Source organism: Megascapheus bottae, chromosome 7, assembly GCF_031878675.1.
Source record: "Megascapheus bottae isolate mThoBot1 chromosome 7, mThoBot2.hap1, whole genome shotgun sequence".
Taxonomy (NCBI): Eukaryota; Metazoa; Chordata; class Mammalia; order Rodentia; family Geomyidae; genus Megascapheus; species Megascapheus bottae.
In genome coordinates, this window is record NC_143515.1 from 31,927,543 (window position 1) to 31,951,439 (window position 23,897).

Consider the following 23,897-nt stretch of genomic DNA (forward strand, 5'->3'; position numbering starts at 1 on the left):
ACTAAGTAAAATATGTCAGATACAAAAATATAAATACAGGAGTCCACTGTGACACATTACCTAGAGGAGGAAAATTCATAAAGAAAGGAAGTAGGACAGAGTTACAGGGGCAGGGAGGAGTGAGAATGGAGAGTTAGCGCACTATGGGGAATTGTTGTGAAGCACGAGCTGTGGAAATGCTACTGAGAGTTGCATATTACTATAAATGTAATCAATGCCACTAAACAGTATGTATGCCTGAATATGACTAAAATGGCCAATTCTGTTCTGTTTACCACCATAAAAAGAGAAGCAAGTACAGATACATATTATCAGATGGATAAACTGAGGAAACGTTATGTCCATTGCCAAGCCAGATCATATTTGGTATCATTCCACTCCTATGAAAGATGCAGAACAGATAGAGCAATAGAAGTAGAGTGGCTGAGGGCAGGGGAAGGTGGCTGATGAGAGTCACTACTTAGCAGCATGGAGTCTAAGTTCAGAAAAGTAAAGTGCTTCCCAATGAGTTGAGTGGTAGCTCTACCACACTGTACAGTGAAAACTCAGTGCAACTGGATTGTTTGGTTAATTTTGTTATGTGAAGTCCAATTTTTAAAACTGAACAAACTATTGATTCATGCAACAATGTAGATTAGATTTAAAGGATTTTTTTCTAAGTGAAAGACAACAGAACCCAAAGGCTACATAGTAGCAACTTAGTTTAAACAGTGTTTTGACTGGATACTATAAGGTTAAAAACAAGAAGAATTCTACACATAGTAGACCACTGTTCTGCAATTGGTAAGTTTGTTTCATGTCTAAGGAGAAAGGACAACTGAATGCAATGTAGTTGCATTTCACATTTTGTCTAGATCTTGTAACAGAAAGAACAGTAATGGAAGTTTAAAAATCTGTAGTTAACAGTACTATACCACCATAAAATATTTATATTAGGGAATGTATGAAAATGATATACAGGAGCACTGCCTACCAACTTGGAAACTCGCCTATAAATGTAAAAAAGCATTTCTAAATAAAAACAACAAAACAAAAAACCAAAACCATGTAGTGAGCTCTAATTTGTGATTGTGTCCTATAAGAAAGCCTGACAGGCCACAGTAGCTCACACCTGCAATCCAAGCTACTCAGGAGGCTATCCCAGGCAGATACTCTCATTTCAATTAGTAAACAAGGCATGATGGTTTATGTCTGTAATCTACTAAGAAAGATTGCAATGTGAAACCAGACTTGGGCAAAAAATATGAGATCATAATGAAACATAACTACTGGTCTCACACACATCAAAACATATAAAAGGATTTTCATAGTGACAGTTGGGCAACAGTCAAAATTGGAAACAATCTACTAGAGATGGAATGTCTGTTTGCGCCTTCCCAAAGTTCTATGTGATGGTACTAGGATGTGAGACTTTTAAAAAAGTAAGTGGTCTTGAGAGTAGAGCTCCTCTAATTTCGACTGCAAGCAGGCTGAATAGCTAGAGTGCAAAGCCCTAAGTTCAAAACCCAGTGCTGCACCCCCCCCCAAAAAAAAGGAGTGGCAGTTATATGTGCAGTTGTGAATGGATTGTGTTGTTTCTAATTCCAGGTCATGAAGGCTGCAGGTTACTTATCCCTTCTTACAGTCATGGACTATGATGACCTCCTGCTTGATCCCCATTGAAACCATCCTACCCAATGCCACCAAAACCCTACCTCCCATTGACAGCTCCATACTAGGCAGAGGACAGAAGCCAAATTCCAGAGCACTGTCAGCAGTTCCTCACCCCTGCACACCTCCCCGCCATGCAACCTCCTGCCAAACAACCACATAATGCCTTGTGTTTTTATCTGTTTTCTTGCAAAAACACTGCCTTCTCTTTTTGGAAAAAGTTCAGGTATCACCTGATAGGCAAAGCCTTCTTAACTTTTTCAGGATACCTGAAAAATCCACGTATGCAATAGCAACATGGATTGTGACCCACAGGGAACTGTTGTGGGGAACAGACCAGCACAAAGGTGCAGACAGACCTGGGAAAGTGTGGTATGCTTCATTCCTGATCTCTCTACTCATGCCTTCACAGTAAAATATACTACAGGACTTGGCACAGTTTGGGGCCTGTAATTTGAACTCAATAGGTTATTAATCTGTCAAAAGACTATATGATGTACAGTTATACAACCCTTCAGAAACTTTAAAGCAGTTGATATTTAAAATGTTAGAGAATGAGATGAAATGTAAGGTTAAAAGCTTACTGTTACATGAATGAATGGCTCCAAATATATACTATTTAGACCCATAAAAATACGTTTATTGCCAGACGCCAGTGGCTCATGCCTGTAATTCTGGATACTCAGGAGGCTGAGATCTGACGATGGCCGTTCAAAGCCAGTCTAGGCACAAAAGTCCATGAGAGTCTTATGTCCAAATAACCACCAGAAAACTGGAAGTGCCCCTGTGGCTCAAGGGGTAGCACAATAGCCTTAAGCTGAAGAGCTCAGAGACAATGCCTAAGCCTAGAGTTCAAGTCTCACAGCCGATAACAACAAAAACAACAAAAATTAATATAGACGGATATAAATGAAGAGTGGGGGAGGACTGGAAGGACCAGTCAAGAGAAGGGGGGTGCTGAAAGCAGCGGTCTGAAAGCCCTTCAGAGATGCCTAGGGACCATACAATATATAGAAAATAGAATATAAGCATATACCAGAACTTCTGACTTCTGTTCCACTTTCTACTGTCTTGAGAAAAGTCAAAGCAATGAATTAACTACAGAGTCTTATGTGAGAACTGGAACATAATATAGTTTTTGGTGACTACTTTCTGCCTCAAATGGGAAAACTCAAAACTCTCAAAGCTAAGGCAAAAAAGACGACATTCAAAGACTAGTTACTAAATCTTGGCAATTCCATCTCAGTAGCTGCAAATGAAAAAAAGATATAAACCGAGTCAGCATGGAAACCGGCCTGTCAGGTTTCTCTGGGAGAGCCACAGAAACACCCTGGGAAGACACTACAAGAGCCAAGCAAAACTAAAACCAATTTCAGCGATTTGCAAGGTAGCCCAGTAGTGTTGTAAAAACATTGTTTCTTTTCTTTTTAAATTTTAAATTTTTTAAAAATTGTCAGGATAATGTATAGAGGGGTTACAGTTACATTAGTCAGGTAGTAGGTGCATTACTTCTCACACTTTTATACCCTTTCTCATGTTTTTGCCCCCATTTCCCTCCCAACACTGTTTCTTTTAATTGCATCACTTTCTCTGAGAATATACTTCCTCTGGGAGGAGAAGGTTACATGTGAAGAAATAGTTATGAAACTAGTGTGGGCTTAGAGGCGTAACTCAAGTTTTAGAGCAACTGCCTAGCAGGCATGAAGCCCTGAGTTCAAGCTGCAATCCTTCTGCCTCCCTCCCCCCCAATAAACAAAATATTCAGAGCTCTGTGGAAGTAAAAGTGTAGCGTAAGCAGAACAGTACCAGCCTTGAGTGAAGAAGCTGAGCAAGAGTGATGACCTGAGTTCAAGCCCCAGTAACAGTAAACAAGGGAAAGAAAAAAAAATCACCTGGGTATATATTGTAATCTATCTATATACATGTACAGGTACCCACTGAGAAAATTACTTCTTATTTAAGTATCTCCTTATTTTTGTAGTTTGGGCTTTATATGTTCATTTCCATGTAAAGTACTTTACAATACATGGACTGTGGCCACTAGACTATCAACTTTTACCTTGCTAATACCGTAACAGCCTGAGGCTGAATTTACATGCTTTTGCACACACTAACTTTGTTTCAATGCTGAATCATGACACATTTTTGAAGTTTTGTTAAACCAGTCCTGATGTTAAACTCAGGGCTTCACCTGAATCCTTTTATGCTTTCAATTGTTCACGTGCAGATACAGAGGCGGGTCACAGACTATGCTCTTCCTAACTGTGGCTTCCTGCATCGTTGGGATCACATGCATATACCACCACACTGGCTTACTGATTGCTGATGGCTGGCCTCAAACTGCATCTTTCCAAACACCTGGGATTATAGGCATAGCAACCACATTTGGCTTGAAAACTATTTTTGGAGGGGGAGTGGTGACAATACTAGGGTTTGAACTCAGGGCTGCACAACTTGCTAGGCACCAGCTCTATTGCTTAAACCACACTTCCAACCCATCTTTTGGAAATAAGGCTATTACTTAATTGTAAAGGTGATGTGCAGAGGGGTGGCAGTTACATAAATAAGCTAATGAGAACAGTTCTTTTGGACAGTGTTATGTCTTCCCTTGTGCTCCAGAGCAGTGCTTTACCACTTGAGCCACAATGCCACTTCTGGTTTTTGAATGGTTAACTGGAGATAGAGTCTCACAGGGACTTTTCTGCCTGAGCTGGCTTCAAACCACCATCCTCAGATCTTAGCCTTCTGAGTAGCTAGGATTACAGGTGTGAGCCACCAGTACCCAGCTTGGAAGACATTTTAAACAGCAATTAAACCTAATAAATGTAATGTTAACAATATTTATAACTTGATTTAAAAGATAATAGTATGAAAAACTACGTCCAGATTTTAAGTATGTACCTGTAACACAGTGGTCTGGCTGACAACTTGTATGCAAGACATCATTGAGTATAAGCTGTCCTGGCTTCAGACATGTTAAGCATTTTTTTTTTTTTTTTTTTTTTTGCCAGTCCTGGGCTTGAGCTCAGGGCACTGTCCTTGGACTTTCTCAAGGCTAGAGCTCTACCACTTGAGCCACTTGAGCCTCAGCACCACTTCTGGCTTTTTTTTTATGTATGTGGTACCGAGGAATCGAACCCGGGTCTTCATGCATGCTAGGCAAGCACTTTAACCACTAGGCCAAACTCCCGGCCCATGTTAAGCATTTTTAAAGTATACTTATACCCATACATGTCATCCTTTTATTCTGGTAATTGGTCATTAAAGGGAAGGAAATCTATGAATTATCTCAGTTTTCTGGTGAAGAAAAGCATACTTTTTGGTACTAACACTTTATAAAGGCTCTATCCTATTATTATTACTATTATATTCATTTTGATGCCAGTCCTAGGACTTGAACTCGGGCCTGGGTGCTGTCCCTGTGCTCAAGGCTAGTCCTCTGCCACTTGAGCCACACTCTTCTTCTGTTTTTTTTTTTTTTTTTTTTTTTTTTGTGGTTAGAGAAGAGAGTCTCACTGAGTTTCCTGCGCATGCTGGCTTTGAACCTGAGTAGCTAGGATTACAGGCAAGAGCTACCAGTGTCAGGCTTCCTCTTAAAATTTTAAGCACACAAGGTGGTATTGGTAACTATTGACACTGTGCTGTACTGATCTTTATAGCTTACTTGAGGTGGACAACTATAACTATTGTCAAGTGAACAAGTTCCCATTTCTCCCCCACCCTCTGCAACCACCATGTGCCTATGTGCGTGCGTGCGTGCGTGCATGCGTGCGTGCCTGCCTGCCTTCCTTTCCTTTCTTGCCAGTCATGGGGCTTGAACTCAGGGCCTGAGAACTGTCCTTGGATTTTTTTTTCTCAAGGCTAGAGCTCTACCACTTGAGCCACAGCACCACTTTCAGCTTTTTGCTATGTACATGGTACTGAGGAATTGAACCTAGGTCTTCATTCATGCTACGCAAGCACTCTACCACTAGGCTAAACTCCCGGCCCCCACCATGTGTTTTTCTGTGATTGACATACTTCAATTAATGTAATGTGTTCTAGGTCTATTCACATTTAGAAAATGCCAGATATTAAATATAAGAATGATAGAATAAGCAAATAATCTCTTTCCAGTCCCTAAAGATGCTGGATGCAGCTGGTTGCCTGTGGCTCACACTTATAATCCTAGCTCTTCAGGAAGCTCACATCTGAGGATTATGGTTTGAAGTCAGCCTGGGCAAGATAGTCTATGAGACTCTTCTCTCCAATAATCTACATAAAGCAGTTGGAAGCAGAGCTGTGGTTCAAGTGGTAGAGCAGTAGCCTTGAGCACAAAAGCTCAGGGACAGTGCCCAGGACTGGCAATCTAAACAAAAGTGAAAAAAGGTGTTGGAAATAAAAAAAGCAACTTTATAATGCCAAGGTCAGACTCTTCATATAGAGATTAACAAACAGTGGGACAATCAGGCCCCTAGGAGGGAAAGAGTTTCACCAGAGCCCACTCAAGTCCTTGAATCTAACTACCAGTCTACAGGAACAGAGGAATACATTAAGCAGCAATACAAATCTACAATGACCACACAAAATACCAGATAACTAGCCCTATTCTTGACAATGAATCTTGGGCATGGATTTGCCTTCCCTTCAAGCATTGCTCTGCATAAACCACCATCTATGGACATATCACTGCTGTAATTATTATGTGCCTTGCAAAGGACTGTAATTAAAACTTAATTTGCAGCTAACACAGTATGCTAACGAGCTTGTTCTTATGGTGCCACAGAAGAGAATATATTCTGCAAAGTTGGGGTAATATTCTACATGCAACATGTGCTCTAAACTGTGTCTATCTTATTTTATCTTTGCCATGGATTTTATTCTTCTATTAGTACCACTCCTTGGAAAATAAATGTGTGTGTATGTTTGCCAGTACTGGAACTTGAACTCAGGGGCCTGGAACTATGTCCCTTGGCTTTTTCATTAAAGGCTGGTGCTCTATCACTTGCGTCATGGCTCCATTTCCAGCTTTTTGGTGCTTAATTGGAGATAAGAGTCATACAGACTTTTCCTGCACAGGCAGGCTTCCAATTACAATCCTTAGATCTCTACCTCCAGTGTAACCAGGATTACAGGCGTGACCACATCACCTGGGTTAACAGGGCTTTAAAAGCACTTCAAAAGTTTCTCCTGTATCTTTTCTTGATTTTCTCTTCTGATTTTTGTTGGTATACTCATGTACATATTTCTCCCTCTATAAGACATGATATAAAAATAAATTTCAAGTATAAATAGCCTTTGTTTTAGAAAAAATACAGTTGTTTAAATTTACACTTTACATTTGAATAGTTAATGTACAACTTCTCCATCATTATTTTTAGTCATTTCCAGAAAATTTTAGTTTCTGCATATTTATAAATGTACTAGAGTTTGAACTCAGGTCTGTGTGCTTGCTAGGCAGGCATTCTACCATTAGGGCTACTCTGCAGCCCTGGAAATGTCTTAATGAAGTCTTTACAATATATGAATGGTGATTTAATTGGGTAGAGAATTCTTGGATAACTTTATTTCAGCATTTTGATCTGAATGTTGCAACAAAAGACTCATATCTACAACAAAGACACTTGCCAATTAGTACGAAAAAGATAGAAACACAAAGCTGGAGAAACAGGCAAACCAATCTGTACAGCCATTCCAAAAAAGTGTATATTAGACACAATGAGATATTATTATATGTCTGTAACAAGGGAATGACTGGCACTCTTTCCTGGTGAGTCATACTAGCAGGAGTTATAACCACTCTAGAAAGTGATGGTACCTACTAAAGCTAAACATACACAATTTTCTTCTTAGAAATAAATTCAGTAGAAGCATACACATGTACACTAATACACCAAGACATGTGAATTAAGAATGTCTTAGATCTGGGGGCTGGGAGTTTGGCCTAGTGGTAGAGTGCTTGCCTAGCATGCACGAAGACCTAGGTTGGATTCCTCAGTACCACATACATAGAAAAAAGCTGGAAGTGGTTTTGGCTCAAGTGGTAGAGCTCTAGCCTTGAGAAAACTCCAAGGACAGTACTCAGGCCATGAGTTCAAGTCCCACAACTGGCAAAAAATAAAATAAAAATAAAAGAATGTCTTAGATCTGCATGCTTTATAATAACCCTTATCTGGGAATGACCACTTACAAACTATCTGCACGGTGGCATATTCATAAAATGAATGAGCCACAGATACTGCCACACATAAACACAATGAACCTCATAATGAATGTCACTGAATGAAAACCAAACTTTAAAACAGTGCATATTGGCCAGGAGTTTGGCCTAGTGGTAGGGTGCTTGCCTAGCACGCACGAAGACCCAGGTTCCATTTCTTGATACCACATACATTAAAAAAAAAAAAAGCCAAAAATGATGCTGTGGCTCCTTGAGAAAACCCAAGGACAGTGCTCAGGTCCTGAACTCAAGCCTAGGACTGACCCCAAAAAGAAAAAAGCACATATTATGTACGCACAATTCCATACATACAAAGTTCAAGTACACACAAAAATAGTGTCATGAGAAGTTTTAATAGCTATCTTAGGACAGGGGTCAATACACTTACACTATGAAAGCCACACGGTAAAATTTCTAGGTTTTGCAGGACTTGGAAGGCTTTGCTAGAGTACTGAAGAACAAGTTTGGATGATATATAAATGGGTATGCTTCAATGTAACTTTACTTATGGACCCTGGAGCTTTGCCTCCTACAAAATTGAGAAGGTGGTGGGGAAAGAGAAATGTGGGAGAGGGGGAAGAAGGTGGTGGGGAAACGAGGTGGGAGGAAGAAGGGAGGTGGGCAGAGGTGATCAGGGGTCCTCACTCTCTCACACAGAAGCGAAACCTAAAGGTGTTGATCTCTGTCCCCATCCTGAAGCCACAACAACATGGAGGAAGGATCAAGAGTCTACAGGAATTTCTGTGATCTGTGGTACACCCTTACCACAGATGTCCAGACATGGGGAAATTCATCTTCCTGTAGATAGTGGGCTTGTAGCCTCAAGCACCACAGTACAGGACTTGTACCCTGAGGGCCAGGGCCAAGGACCCCAGTGCCCCCCACCCCACAACAATGACCCCAAATGCCTGAGATCTATACTAGGCCATGGACACAGGCCAATTTCATGTAATTTTTGAGTCATAAAATAGCATTGGTTTTTTTCAACCATTTAAAAACTATTTTTTTTTTTTTTTTACTGTCAGATGTGAGCCAACCTCAGGTTTAGTGCATGGCATGATGTCTAGGGATTGGATGGGAGACATTCTGGCCTGTTAGTAAACATCTGTTATACAAGGCCATACCTTTGGTAAACTTGTATTGAGCTGTACATTTGAGATTTATAAGCTTTCCTGTATTTCAGTAAAAAAAAAAAAGTTTTACTTAAAAAAATTAGAATTATTCACTAGAATCATTATTTGAAAAGTTTTACTAATTCACTCCAGGATATGGTGATTTCTTAAAGTTCTTATTTTTAATATCTGATAAGTTTTCCAATGTAATTCTGGGTCTTTACCTTACTTCAGTTCCATGCTGTTTGCTAGGAACGTGACCAGTGGACAGCTCCCAGTCCCCACAGAACGACTGTGTGTGGGGCCCAGTGTCTCTCTCCTTTTGAGTCTGATGGCGTTCATTTTTATGGTGGTTTCAGTTTTGAACTTGTCTTGGCATACTCTTTTATGCTGGTCCCTCCCCTGATTTGCTTTTCTTACGATTCTGATTTTACTTCTCCAGCTTCCAATAAATGTTTTTTCAAGAGGTTTTTTTTTTTTCCCTTCAAGTATAAATGTGCCCAAATAACTCTTGTTTTACAATGTAAATTTCCATCTTAAGTTCAATATTAATTGCTCCAACTTCAGTTAATGCTTTGTTTTGTCTCATATTTTGAGACAGTCATTTTCCAAGCTGGCTTCAAACTTTCATTCCTCTTGCCTCTACCTATCAAATGCTAGGATTACAGATATGACAAGCCATGTTAATGAGTATTTTAATAGGGGAAGTTCATCTCTAAAAGTTTGTCCAGGAGCCAAGAGGGTAGCCTAGTGGTAGAGGGCTTACCTAGCATACACAAAGCCCTGGGGTTCAATTCCTCAGTACCACATACACAGAAAAAGCCGGAAGTAATGCTGTGGCTCAAGTGGTAGAGTGCTAGCCTTGAGAAAGCACAAAGACAGTGCCCAGGCTGAGTTCAAGCCCAAGAACTGGTTAAATAAATAAATAAATGTTCTTTCACTCTACCTCTCATGCTTGTCAGCTGATGTTGTCTACTGTGTGACAGGAGCTTAGTAGCATTCCTGGCTTCTAGATATAAGCAGTATTGTACCCACTGTGACAACTAAAAATCTATTCAAACACTGTCAAATGTCTCATATTTGGAGAGGGAAAAAAAAAACAGCTGCTAGTTAAAAAGTGTCTAGGGCAGGACACATGTAGCTCTGGTGAATTGGGAGGTAAAGATCTGGAGGATTACGTATTTTGCAGGCCAAAAGTTTGTGAAACTAAATCTCAACAAATAGTTGGACATAATGGCATACTTATTTGTCATCTGTCATCCCAGCAAGAGGGGAAGTATAATGGCTGAGAGTCAAGTGCTAGTGAATTCCAGCCACTCAGGGAAGCACAAAAAGGAAGACTATAGACCAGGTTTTCCTAAGGAAAACGCAAAAATCTATCTCAGAAATAACCAGTGCAAACCTGGCACTGGTGGCTCATGCCTGGAATCCTACCCACTCAGGAGGCTAAATCTGAAGATCACAGCTCAAAGCTAAGTCAGGGAAGAAAAGTCTGTGAGATTTTTATCTCCAAAAAGCCAGAAGTAGAGCATGGCTCAAGTGGTAAGAATGCCAGTCGTTCCTAGCTACTCAGGAGGCTAAGAGTTAAGGACTGGGGTTCAAAGCCAGTCCAGGCATTAAAGACCATGAGGCTCTTATCTCCAATTAACCACTAGAAAATGAGAAGTGGTGCTCTGGCTCAAGGGGTAGGGTGATATCCTTGAGCTGAAGAGCTCAGGGACAGCACCTAGGCCCAGAGTCCAAGCCCCACCGACACCCCCCCCCCAAAAAAAAAGAATGCCAGTCTTAAGCAATTAATTATTAGTTCAAAACTTCAGCAGTATAAGGTAATGAAAGGAAGTGGGACTGGCTCTAGATTAGACAGCCCCAATTGGGAAGTCTATCTGCATGCATATCAATTTGCTAGTCAATGCCTCTAAGTTTCTATGTGTGCTTGTGTGTTGTGTGTTATAAGTTGAGTTATATGCTCTGTGAAGATGGGATTTTTAAAATTATTATTCCCTCAAAAAGGTCCATTCCAGTCACTCTGATAAGATCATATTCTTTAAAAGCCTCAATTTTGGTAGAATTTTTGTTTGGTGGCTCAGTTAAAAAAAATAATTTCTGTCAGTGGCTCTTGGTGCTGCTGGACTTCAGCTGCAGAGCTGGCTCCTGGCATATGGTTTCTTCTCTTCAGCCAACCCACTCAGACCACACTTCACCCTGCCAGAAGCTGAGTAGAGGGATAACGTCACCTGCTTGCTTTCCACAGAGCACACCTTCTACATTAGGTGGTCTCCAGCCCACTCTCCAAGATGCAGTACTTCTCTGAGCTTTAACAATTGTTTCCCTCATTGGGAGTTACATACTCTAGTGTGTACAATTAGTGTATCTTTAACTTGATACTATACTGACAGGCCCCTTGGAAGTAATAGCTTAAGACTGTGGCTCAGAGGAGGGAAAAACTGGGAGAGAGTGAGGGAAGGGGTGACATTGTCCAAAAAGAAATGCACTTGTTACCTGGTTTATGTAACTTCTGCCTCTTTGCAAATCACCTTTTTAATAACAATGAAAAAATAGAAACAATAAAGATTATAGCTATCACCATTTTTTTTACCTGGCAGCCAGGTGCTGGGTGCCTCATACTTATAATCCTAGCTACTCAAGAGTCTGAGTTCTGAGGATGATGGTTTAAACCCAGCCTGGGCAGGAAAGTCTGTGAGACTCTTATCTCCAATTAACCACCAAAAAACTGAAAAGTGGAACTGTGGCTAAAAGTGGTAGAACATTAGCCTTGAGCAAGAAAGATCTCAGAGACAGTACCTAGGTCCTGAGTTAAAGCTCTACAACTGACCAAAAAGCAACCAAATTTAGCTGTTTTATTAATTTTCTTTTTCTTCCTTCACTAGGTTTTAGGAAAGGAGTGTTTTGCTATCTTGCCATTAGGACTCCATTATTCCTTTCAGTTCCCAGTGTAATGTTTCTTTCTTCTCCATATAGGTAAAGTGGAACAGCAGAGAAATAGCTCAAATCTTCTTATAGAAATATCTGTTGCACACATCTAGAATTCTCCTAGCAGAGGATCACAATAGCTTAAAAGCTATGAACATATGGTCATATAGGATGAAACTAAACAAAATGAACTCTAGGATACGGAAACAAGAGGTTTGTTTATCTTTGTGTTATTTTCTTAATGTACTTATGTTATTTCTTTTCTCTTTTTTTCCCCTTATGGTTAATCTCATGTGGTTACTGTATCTGACTTTGTCCCCTGGTATATTGTATATACATTTTTGTTTATTTGAAGTAGGAAAGGGAAGGGGGGAAAACAAGATGACTGCGAGGGGATGAGGGGTGGGAAATGGGGACAAAAAGATGAGAAGGGGTATCAATGTGCAAGAAGTAATGCACAAATGTAACTGTAACCCTTCTATAACCCAACAATTCAAAAAGAAATATCTGTCGCAAAGCCAGGCACAGTGGCTCATGCCTGTAATCCTAACTATTCAGGAGAACTGAGGATTGCGGTTCAAAGCCAGCCCGGGCACTAAAGATGTGAGACTTTTTATCTCCAATTAACCCTAGAAAAGCAGAAGTGGCGCTGTGGCTCAAGGGGTAGGGTTGTAGCCTTGAGCTGAAGAGCTCAGGGACAATGCCCTGGTCCAGGGGTAGGGTGGTAGCCTTGAGCTGAAGAACTCAGGGACAGCGCCCAGGCCTAGACAAGCCTCACAACCGACAAAGAAAGAAAGAAAGAAAGAAAAAGAAAAAAGAAAGAAAGAAAGAAAGAAAGGAAGAAAGAAAAAAAGAAAAGAAAGAAAATCTGTTGCATGTCTTACTTTGAGCAGCGAGACAAGACATAGCTTTTTCTGGAATATATAACAGAAAGCTCTGGGGGAGACCTCAAGAGAACAAGATTCAATTTTTGAGAAATCCTGATTTCATGGCTCTAGGTGTTTTTCTTAACCCTGTGAACTTAATTTTATACTCATTAAAATGGAAAAATATGCTGTTCTACTTCTGCAGGCTAAGGGGGAAAATGAATTATTTTGCTATCAGCAAGAGATATTAAACATAACAAATTAATCATTACTACTAACAGAAAGAGAAACTCTCCGTTTCTAAATGACCTTCCACGTTCCCTCCCTCCCTGTCTACACAGACAAGGGCATCCACATGTTCCCAGGGAAAACTCAAAGACTAGAAATAGAATCGTACATGGGAGCACAACTCTGATACACTTACAAAAATGACATTGGCATAAAGACATTACACAATTAATGCACAGATGTCAAAATCACACAATAGTGAAAGAGAAGAAGTTCTCTTTCTAAATAGTCATCTATAATGCTACTTTGGTTTTCTACTGCAATTTCAGTGGACTTAGTGTTGAACAACTTAGGTGCACAGCCAAATAGATCTAAATCCATGTCAATGAATCAGTGACCAATAGCAGGATGTCCAAAGAGGTAAGTAGGTGATAGGGACTTAATTGTGATTATGGGATGTGTTAAGTTTTTCACACTAAAAGCTCAGGTCAGCTGCTCATGAGTCTGGGCTGCATGCTGGGACTCCTAGTAATAGATATAAATATCTTTATAATAACTGAATTAACAGTGAAGAATCATGTGAAATGGTTATGATATTTTTATAGAGTTGAAATACAGAGGCTGGGCTGGGAGCGTGGCCTAGTTGTAATGTGCTCCACCTAGCATGCATGAAGTCCTGGGTTTGAATCCCTGGAACTACATACACAGAAAAAGCTGTGGCTCAAGTGGCAGAGTGCTCACCTTTAGCAAAAAAAAAAAAAAAAAAAAAGTGTGCAAGGACAGTGCCCAGGCACTGAGTTTAAGTCCCAGGACTGGCAAAAAAAGAAAAGAAAAGAAATACAGAGGTAAAATGAGGCTGATTGGTTAACCAAAACTACTCAGGTGCTTGCCATATTCTTGGCACTAACCTAGCTGCTTTAGAAACAATTCACAGTCCTTGTTCTTTTATTATCTGACTGGCAGCAGCATGAGGTTTGGACTCAGAGCCTCACTCTGCCACTTGAGCCACATGCCCCCAAACCTACAGTCCACAGTGCACAGGAAGAAGTCAGACAAAGCAGCAGCAGTAAATCCTGACAACTTCTTGGCACTGATGCTAGATCTGGGTTCTTTAACTTAACTCTCTTCACCTTTTCTTACCATATCTATTCCACATGACCCACAGAGTCCCTTTGCCCTCAATGTTGGTATCCTCTATTCTCAGGCTTCTTCTTGGTCTTCTTGGTTCAGCCTGAGCAAATGCCCATGACAGGCTCTACCATTCATTGCCATCCACTGATGCCACCAGGCACCTCCCATGGATGCTACACTGGTTCTCTTCCAGTATTTTCAGTCTCAGTGAATGCACCACTCTCCATCTTGTCTCCCAACCTGGAACCTCCGGGGATGCCTATGACTGCCCCTTCTCCTTGCTTACCCCTATATCCTGTTGCCAAAGCAGGTAATTTTTTTTATTCTTTCATCCATTCCTGCTCAGCCATCACTGTAGGCACCCTTTATTTCATGCTTGAGCCTGAAAACTAGTTTGGCTGCTTTTAGTATCATCTTCAGTTTCCCTGAAACTGCTTTCTGGCCACTCCCAATTCTCCATCTAACATGCCAGTCATATAAAACTACCTGCATTTCCCAGTGTTCTCTCATCTCCATATTTTTATGTCATTTTGTATGTCTTCCATCTCCATGATCTTCACATCCCTCTGCCTAGCATTCAGTATTTTTTCCTGATCCTTTAAATCTCAGACGTCACCTTCAGGAAGACTCCTAATGTCTCTCTTCCCAGAGTCAGATTCCCTGATTCCTAACTATTTTGCTGTCTCAAAAAAAATACTGAGAACATAAGAAGTTCCTCTTTATCTCAAATTGAATATAAGGACAGAGAGGGTAAGTTGTCATAAAAACAACAAAAAATACAGCAGACAGATTACATGACTGTCAACATGATTGCTAACAGCCCCTGTTCAGGACTGTGGTCCCTACTGAAGTCTCCTGGCAGACACTGAAATCAGCCATACTTGCTGACAATGCCACTCCCTTATTGAGACTTACAAGGTGTCAGGTAAAGAAGGTTTTTTTTTTTTTCTTCTGGCTGTTTCTTCAGGCAGGATAATCAACGGGCTGAAACTGTAGTATATCTATAGAGGCAGCTAAAATCTACATCTCCTAACCTCCTGCTCGCTCTGGACTCAGGTTTAGTCTCTGTAGCTTCCTATCAGATGCTCCTCAGAGACGTCAGGACAACACTTAGAAGCTAATGTAGACGGTTTCCTCATTTATAAAGTGATGAAAAAAGCATAAAGCATGAAGCATCTCAAAGGATGTTGTTCCTACTAAAAAAGCCATTTGGACTCATATCCTAACCTGGTTCCTCTGGGAACTTCTCATTATTGGGAACTGATACAAGGCACAAAGACGCACGCCCATGGAGCCCTGCAGCTCAGATCCCACCTCTGACAAAAGCCATCACAGACTGAGAATGGTTGGCCATTCTCAAATGCATGCTTCAAAATATTAGAAATAGGCCAGGAGTTTGGCCTAGTGGTAGAATCCTTGCCTAACATGCACAAAGACCCAGGATTGCTTCCTCAGTACCACAAACATAGAAAAGGCTGGAAGTGGTGTTGTGGCTCAAGTGGTAGAGTTCTAGCCTTGAGAAAGCCCAAGGACAGTGCTCAGGCCCTGAGTTCCAGCCACAGGTTTGGCAGAAACCCAACAACAACAAAAAGCCCCTGCAACTGAGGGGGTTAGGGATTTAACTTAATGGAAGATCAGCGAGTTTAAGACTAAATTCTGTCCTCAGCATGTCAAAAACAAAACAAAAAACCAAAAAGCAACATCTTCTACCAGCGACTGGTGAGGGAGGAGTTGTTGGAACACCAATGCTCCCAGCCCTGCCTAATCTCAGAATGAGTACTTCTGTCTCTACTCCTTGTCTTGAGTCTAAACTCACCAAAACATATTGTATCCTATCCAGATACTCTAGAATAGAAGACAGCTTTCCCTAATACAAACTTTGGGCCTTTCTAGAAATTATTCAGGCCAGACTTCTGAAATCCTTTTCCTTCTGCTAACCAATTTCAATCACAATATGTCCTGATGATGGAGTCTAACTGTCTAGGTTCAAATTTCACATGTACCATCATTTCTATAACCCTGGAAAAATTAACATGAGCAGTGTATCCTCCTTGTTAAAATGGAGCCAGTGAAAGCCAAGTGAATTGCAGTAATTTGGGAGGCAGAGACAGAAAGATTATTATGGATCAGAATCAACTGGAGCAAAATGTTATCAAGACTTTAAGGATTAAAAAAAAAGAACTTGGGGGCATGGCTTAAGTGGTAGAGCACTGCCTAGCAAGGATGAAGCTTGAGTGAAAACGCCACCTGCCAATACCCCCACCTGCCAAGGCACAGCCATGCTGCGCTACAACTGCTCAGCCTCTCAGATGTTTACTGTCTTCTGCAATCCCTGGCTTCAAGCTGGGATGCACCTTCTCTGAGGACCCCTCGGAGAACACAACAGAACACTGAGGTTTCAGGGCCATCCTGGAACCACCAGTCTTTCATCCTGCCCACATGCTCAGGCCCCTAACTCTGCTCATACATCCTTAGTCTGAAGGGACCACTTTCCAACTCTCCCCATATTTGCTCACTTCATTTTTCACATTTCTTATTTTTCAAGAACCATCTCTGAACAACAGCTTCCTGTGAAATATTGCCCTCTGTGATAGGACTGAGTTTGGTTTTTATACATGTTTTCTTCATGTGGCCACTTCCTCATGACAGTACAATGCTGATACAAAGAGGCACACAACAAAATATGTGGAATTGTCATTGGCTATTTTGTCACCAATTTTGTCTTTTCAAATAAGCTACCAAATTATTCAATGATGAGCCATTTCTCTTCATTTTTATAATTAAAATAAATGAATGCTAAGAGAACAGTCAACTCTTTTCTTTTTTCAAATTTTTGTGATGCTAGAATTTGAACTCGGGGCCTTAAGCTTGCTAGGTGAATGCTCTACTACTCAAGAGTCAAGCCCTCAAATCCTTTTATACTGTACCGAGGCTTGAACTCACGGCTTGGTATGTGGCTGAGCTTTCATGCTGAAGGCTAGTGTTCTACTTCACAGCTCTACTTCCAGCTTTTTGGTGGCTAATTGGATTTTTCTGACCAGGCTGGCTTTGAACTGTGATCCTTAGATCTCAGCTTCCTGAGTAGTTAGAAGTACAGGCTTGATTCACCAGTGCCTGGTTCATGCCCTAAAATCGCTTTGTATGTAGGTTCTCTAACTTTTGCCTGAGATAACCTAGGGCATGATTTTCCTACCTTTGCCTCTCAACTAGCTAGGACTATGCTACCACGGTTGGCCAGTCCCTTCCCTTTCTTTTTTGGCTAGTGAAAGTCCTTAAGTAAGTATTCTACTACTTGCGCCATACTCAGTATCTGGCTTTTTTCCCCTGGTCGTGGGGCTTGAACTCTGGGCCTGAACATTGTCCCTGAGCTCTTTAGCTCAAGGCTATGGCTCTACCCCTCAGCCCCACTTCCAATTTTCTAGAGGTTAATTGGAGATAAGAATCTCACTATCTTTAGTGCCTGGGCTGGCTCTGAACCTTGATCCTCCGATCTCAGCTTCCTGAGTAGCTAGGATTACAAGTGTGAGCCCCCACACTCGGCTTACCTGGCTGATTTTTTCAGTTGGGTCTTTAACTTTTTGCCCCAGCTGGCCATGAAACACACTTTCCTGTCTTTTCCTCCTGAGTAGCTAGAATTACATATATAAGGTATCATACTTGGCTCTTCTCTCTGTTGTTTTTACTGCTTTTTCTTGTTATTTGGGCTCTTATAGTCCTACAGTGTGTCAGAGACAATTCTAAATACTTGCAAAAATTAACATTAACAAGTCTGAAGAGTGAATGTCATTATCATTTTCATTGTGCACTGGAGAAAACAGATTCTGAGAGGTTACTTAAAGTGCTTCAAGTCTCCCAGCTGGTGAGTTAAAATTAAAATTAAAACAACAACTAACTTGACCAGCTCTGATATCCAAGTAATTGAATGCAACAACTGAACATTTACTACAGGAAGTCCCTAGTACTAGGTAAGGATGCTCCTGATCTTAAAGGAGAAACTTTAACACCACGCTAAGGTAATGGGGACAGACACATACACAAAAGACTAATTCCTGGGATCCCAAAGAACAAGCTTTTCCAAATATTGGGAGATCCTTAGGTCATTTTATTATTAATCATATCTAAAAAAGAATGAGAATAGTGGGACCCAAGATCCTAGAATATGTCTGTGAACATCTGGCAAGAATGTCTTCACCCCTCAAAGAAGCACGAGGGCCAATTTTATTTCCCAAATGACTCCTTGTCACTGGCTTCAAACTCAGGATACTTAGAACAGAAGGACAGCCAGACCAGCCCATCCTCATTTCCTGGGAAGCAGCATCCCAATAAATGACATAATTTACTTTTGAGAAAACAGCTGGCTTTTTCCTAAGATCCATTTGTATATCATGAAGTCGCAAAAATTCAACCACTTTTGCCAAGGATCAATGTGCTTTTCTGTTAACATATGATATGCATATGTCTTTTAAGTTCCTTAACAGTAGTCTACCTAGTCTACCACCACACCAGTGACCTCCTGTGGGCTGGCTTTTTAGTATTCTGACCTGTAGTACAGGTGCTCGCATAGCCCATACCTAAGCCAATTAAAAAAGACTCAGACCCCAACATTACAGTCTTGAGCAACTACAGACTTGGGATTCAGCCTGTCCAAATGGGGTGCAATACCTTCACCCAAGCCTCTGCCCCCAGCACCCATTACCACCAAAGCCCGCATCCAAATTGCCCTAATTTTCCCTGTAAAAGGTGCTTGGTTTGTTGCCTCCTCCACCCACTCTCAGGCAGGCCCTCGTCATTTCTTTCCTAGGTGGTGACAATTTTCTTACAGTTTCCCCACCAGTATTTCCTCCTTGTTCTCAAACCCTCAGGAGCTTGCTACTACTCACAGCATTAAGTCCAGCACCTGACCTGCACTTCTGTGGCCTAATCAATCTGACCCTGGCCTTATCCTTCCAGTCACTGTTTCTTCTTTACCTTTCCTTCCTGCCAGACCAAGAACAATTCAAACAAGCCCCATCTTCCTTCAGTCCAAGCTACTCACTCTTTCTATAATGTCTCCTTTCTACCTGATGGCTTAGTAAGGCTCAACACTGACAAGACCTCCTACAGGAAGGCCTCTATAATGCCCCCACCTCCATGGGGAGGTATGACAGAGAACCGGTGCACACCTAAGCCTATATGGCACACATATTACAACATCACTATCACCTTTTATCCAGTGTCTTTTCTACCAGCCAATAAGCTCATTTCTTTTTTTTTTGTCCCTAGGATCCAGCATGGTGATCAGCACATGGTAAGAATTTGCCCAATTGAAGAACCTAGAAATCCAAACTCACGATGCTGCCACCTTTGCCCTTTCTTGACATGGAAGTTGGACTTACCAACACAATCACAGGTAGGAAACTCAGCCTGGGCCCTCTTTGCGGGTGTGTCCAGCAGACTCTTGGTGGGTGTATCCAGGTACTTAAGAGGTGACTCCAAGAAACCACTGAGGGTGGGTGTGAGTGGATTCTCAGCCTTAGTGGGTGTAGCCTCCTGGCTCACTTCCTCTGAATGAAAGCAGGTGGTTGAGAGTACAGTCACAGCCCCTGAAGACTCAATCTTGATCTGCTTGGGAGAACGGGTAGCAAAAGGGCTTTCAGGGGCTGGTAGACAAGTTGGCTGGTTCTCGGTGTCTTGAATGGGCAAAGAAGGGGGGCCAGGAAGCCCAAAGCTATCCCCAAATTCAGCCTCAAACTGCCGGATGAGCTCTTCTAGCTTGTCATCAGCAGGGGGAAGGGGGCCAGTAGAGCCTGGCTGCAGTGCTGCCATAGGGCTAGGGGACCTCATTTCCTGAGTAGGGGGCAGCAGGCTGTCCCCGGAGGGACTAGGTGCAAATAGCGCAAGAGAAGGTTCTGGGGGCAAGGGGGTGGCAGAGCCCTGTGTGGTAGGGAGAGGGTCAGGGAGAGGGGCTGGTGGAGGTGCCTGCACTTCCTCAGAAACTGGGGATCTCAGCCCTTCCAGGATGATCTGCCTGAGAGGCAGGAAGAGAGGCTGCACTTCGCGGGACCTGGACTTCTTGATCTGAATGGGCTTTCTGACACTGGGCTTGATCCCAGGGATGGCTTTCTCTGTTCCCACAAGAGCTCCAGCTGGTGCCGAGGGTTTCTTCTTCTTTTCCTTGGGTGGTTTATCTGGGGGCCTAGGAGCAGGTGAGCTTGGTGGGGCCCACCAGCCAGAAGCAGGAGGCTCTGATGGAGCAGAGAACGAGGCATCATGGGCCTGTTCTAGAAAGAGACTGCGTTTGTGGTGGAGGTGCTGCTGCAGGGCAGTCTGAGCCTTCTGGTGGGTGTCAGGTTCTGATGATGGTGGGGGAGCCTCTCTCTGGAAATTGGGGGATGGTGATGGGGCTGGGGAGGAGGAGGGCGCCTCAACTTTGACCTTGGGCTTGGTGGGCAGGGCCTCAGGTCGCTTGAATACTGACTGGATGTAATCACTGGCACTGCCTAACAACTGCTCCAGTTCAGCCATGGGGTCGGGGCTGGGACGGGGAACAGGCCAGGAGTTCCGGGGGTTCGTTGCTGGTGGGGTTTCAGTGCCCCAGACCTCAGAAAACTCAGTCCTTGGAGTTGCTTGAGGGAAGGCTGGGCTATTGGGAACAAAGGGTGGGTGTTCCTCAGGGGGAACCACAGGCCATGAGGGAGGCCGGAGGTAGGACTGGGGGGACCTGAAAGGGGCAGAAGGGGACAAGGCCTCAGGGAGGGGACAAGAAGCCTGGGAGGTGGAATGAGAAGGCTGAGGGAGGGCAGAGGAGAGCTGGGTGAGTGCCTCAATAGCGATGGCGGTCTGCAGGCTGATGTTTTTTTCCTTGGCGATGCTCAGGGCACTCTGGGACAGGGGCAGGCCCTCCAGGGGAGGTGCCTGGGGGACCTCAGAACTAAGGAGTGGCCTGGTGCTTGGTGCTGGAAGGCTTGCTTCTCCAGGAGGCAGAGTTCCTGGGAGTCTGGGCCGCTCCTGCCCTCCCTCCATGACCACAGACTTGATCTTTCCCTCCAGCCACTCGAGGTAGTCAGGGCATTCTGGGCCATCGCAGTTACAGTTGGGTGGTTTCATGCCATGCCGTGCAAGGGCCAGTGCTGTCTGCAGGGTGTCAAGGTCTTCACTGCCAGCAGAGCAGCCTTCAGGCCCTTGCCGGGGGCCCCTGTTGTTGTTCCCAGCCTCGCGACTCATCTCACGGTTGAAGGTTTCATAGAGCCGGGTGCTAAGGGCCCCGTAAGAGGATACAGCTTCGGCCACAGCCGAAAAGGCCACCAGATCGTGGGCATCTTCCAAGCGAGCAGTGTGAGCTGGGGCTGGGGCAGCGTCCCAGTTGGGCTTCTGGTCTACCCGCCAAGGACCTGTAGCTCCCAGTAGATTGGGTCCGGCGGGCTCTCTAGCACCATTGACCGGCGCCCCTGAGGTGCTTAGCTGCCTTGATTCCCCATGGTACACTGGCCCTGAGTCCATCTGACCTGGAACAGGTCCATCAACCGGACTGAGCTCTGAGCCTGTCTGAAAAAAAATGAAAAAAAAAAAATGAACCATACTATTGGAAAAGCATTTCCCTGCTTCACAGCACTAGGAGCATTTCCAAACCCCCTTTCCCTGACAAATTCTCTTGAGCTGACAGGCCTCAGTTCACCTTCCCACACTCTATTCCGTGGTTGGTTTAACAGCAAAAATGGAAGGGGGGGGGGAACCTCTTTAAGAGAACCCTGATGTGAAATCTCATGTTGCGTATGCCCAGTTTGATCCCTCTAACAGGAGTCCCACAAAAGTAAGATATCAGAAAAAGATCCCTAACTATCAATGATCAGAGTCAAACACGATCATGTTTTCTTTAACTTTTTGTCAAGAGAGAAAGAAAACTAACCAAGTTCATATGCTGTTCAGGGGTAGGGAAAGCTGTTTTCCCTCAACTGACCAGGGCTCAGCTATACCATCACCCTTGCTCTCCCTGTCAAACCTTTGCTTAAGTACATGCTGACCTTAGAGAGCTAGTAACAGATCACATTACGGACACAGCCCCAGGCCTGAAGAAAACACTGATGCTCCTATACAGTGCATGTTTAGTCCCACGTAGAGCCAGTCATGCTGAGGACATTTGTGTTGCAGCTTGGAAAGATTCAGACCTCACACCCCCACCACAGCCATCGATACACACCATGTATACAATACACCTAATATATGCAAAACACACAAAAGAGAAGGCATGTCAGAAAGGGACATAGGAGGTCCCAGTCCAACCAGGTAAAAGACATAAAACTGAGTTTATAAGACTTATTTTTTCAGTTTTAAACACAGAACCTTGCTCTTGTAAAGCAAGGACTCCTTGAGACATATTCCTACCATTTTTGCCTTAGTTATTTTAAGCTGCTTGTCTCAGGTATTTTATCACAGCAATAGAAAGCTGACTAATAGCAAAGAACTCTAATAGACATTGCCTTAACTGAATAAGCAAGGTTGGCATCACCAATATTGGTACAGACTGACATCATGTGCCTCTTAATTATATACTGATAACACCAGTCACACAGAACTCCTGACAAAATTTAGAATCTGAATCTATTCATGAGGAAATGTAAAATAAACCCAAACTGCTGGGTGTTAGATAAACCCAAAGTGCAGGGTGTTGTACAAAATATTTAGAATGCTCTCTTCAAAAATCTCAAAGTCAAAAATCTCTTCCAGCTTGAGAGACAAAATACATACTCATTGTTTAGATTCTAAAATGGGGGGAAATGGCAATAAAATATATTGTGGGGACAAGAGATAAAATTTGAATACAGACATGGATCATATTGTGAACATCTTAATTTTCTTGACTTGGATCATCAGACTATGGTTACATGAGAAATGTTCTAATTCTCAGAGCATACACAGACGTATTTAGGACTAAAGAGATACAGTTTTTTTTAACTTAATCTCAATCAGATCCAAAAAATCTGCATACATAAAAATATGCAGAGAAAATATAAAGCAAATGAGGCAAAATGTCAACTTTTGAGCATGTTGGAGTTCCAATTACTATTCTTGCAACTTTTGTATAAGTTTCAAAAAAATCCAATCAAAATTAAAACCTAAAGAGGATTTAGTCCTTCAGGCAGAACACAAAGTGCTTTAATTGGGTAGCTAGAAAAAAGCCAGACCCAAGACTTTCAGATATGGTGATGACGGGTTCCAAGGTAGTGAAGGAAACAGGGACTTGGGGACAGTCTTTGGGAGGTGAGACCCAGCCTACAGCTCCTGCTCTGGCTACAAGGGGATTGATTCTCTTGTGTCTCCAATAGGCCATGTCCTAAAATTATCATGGAGCTTTGTACATGTAGCTTTTCCAGCATCTTAGAGGAGTTACTCTGGCTTATCTTTCTAGGTCTAGCTTATTATCACCTATTCTCTTACCCAGTTAGCAAATGTTTTTGTGGCCCTTGCCTCTGAGCTCTCAGCACACCCTGTACACAGTGGCTCCTAGGTTCCCATGGACCCTCTGAGTGCTTACCACATGCCACAACTATTTCCTGTTCAAGCATTTGCCTCTCCCATCTAGTGGTAGCTCCTTCAGGCAAGGTCCACATCCTAATGATTTCTATGTCTTCTGCTTGTACTTGAGGCAGTTTCATACTCCTGAGAGAAGATAAGACCTCCCTCTCCTACTGGTCAGGGAATAGTCTGGCCCTGACTGACACTGGTAAAAGACTACCTTTCTAATACCTAAGATGGGCTAATGAGCCAGCACTGCCTTCTTTCTCAGAAACCTACATAGACATG

The 23,897-nt window shown here is 42.6% G+C and overlaps 1 protein-coding gene across 3 annotated transcripts in view; it reads right to left on the bottom strand.

Annotated features, from left to right (window-relative positions):
* The window catches only part of Tet3 (tet methylcytosine dioxygenase 3), a 104,064-nt gene that overhangs the window by 30,789 nt on the left and 49,378 nt on the right, over nucleotides 1-23,897 (bottom strand). For all 3 annotated transcript variants that reach the window (XM_090336665.1, XM_090336663.1, XM_090336664.1), the window contains one exon: nucleotides 19,493-21,641. In XM_090336665.1, coding sequence (XP_090192791.1) covers nucleotides 19,493-21,641 — 2,149 coding nt within the window. The remainder of the gene's footprint in view (nucleotides 1-19,492; nucleotides 21,642-23,897) is intronic.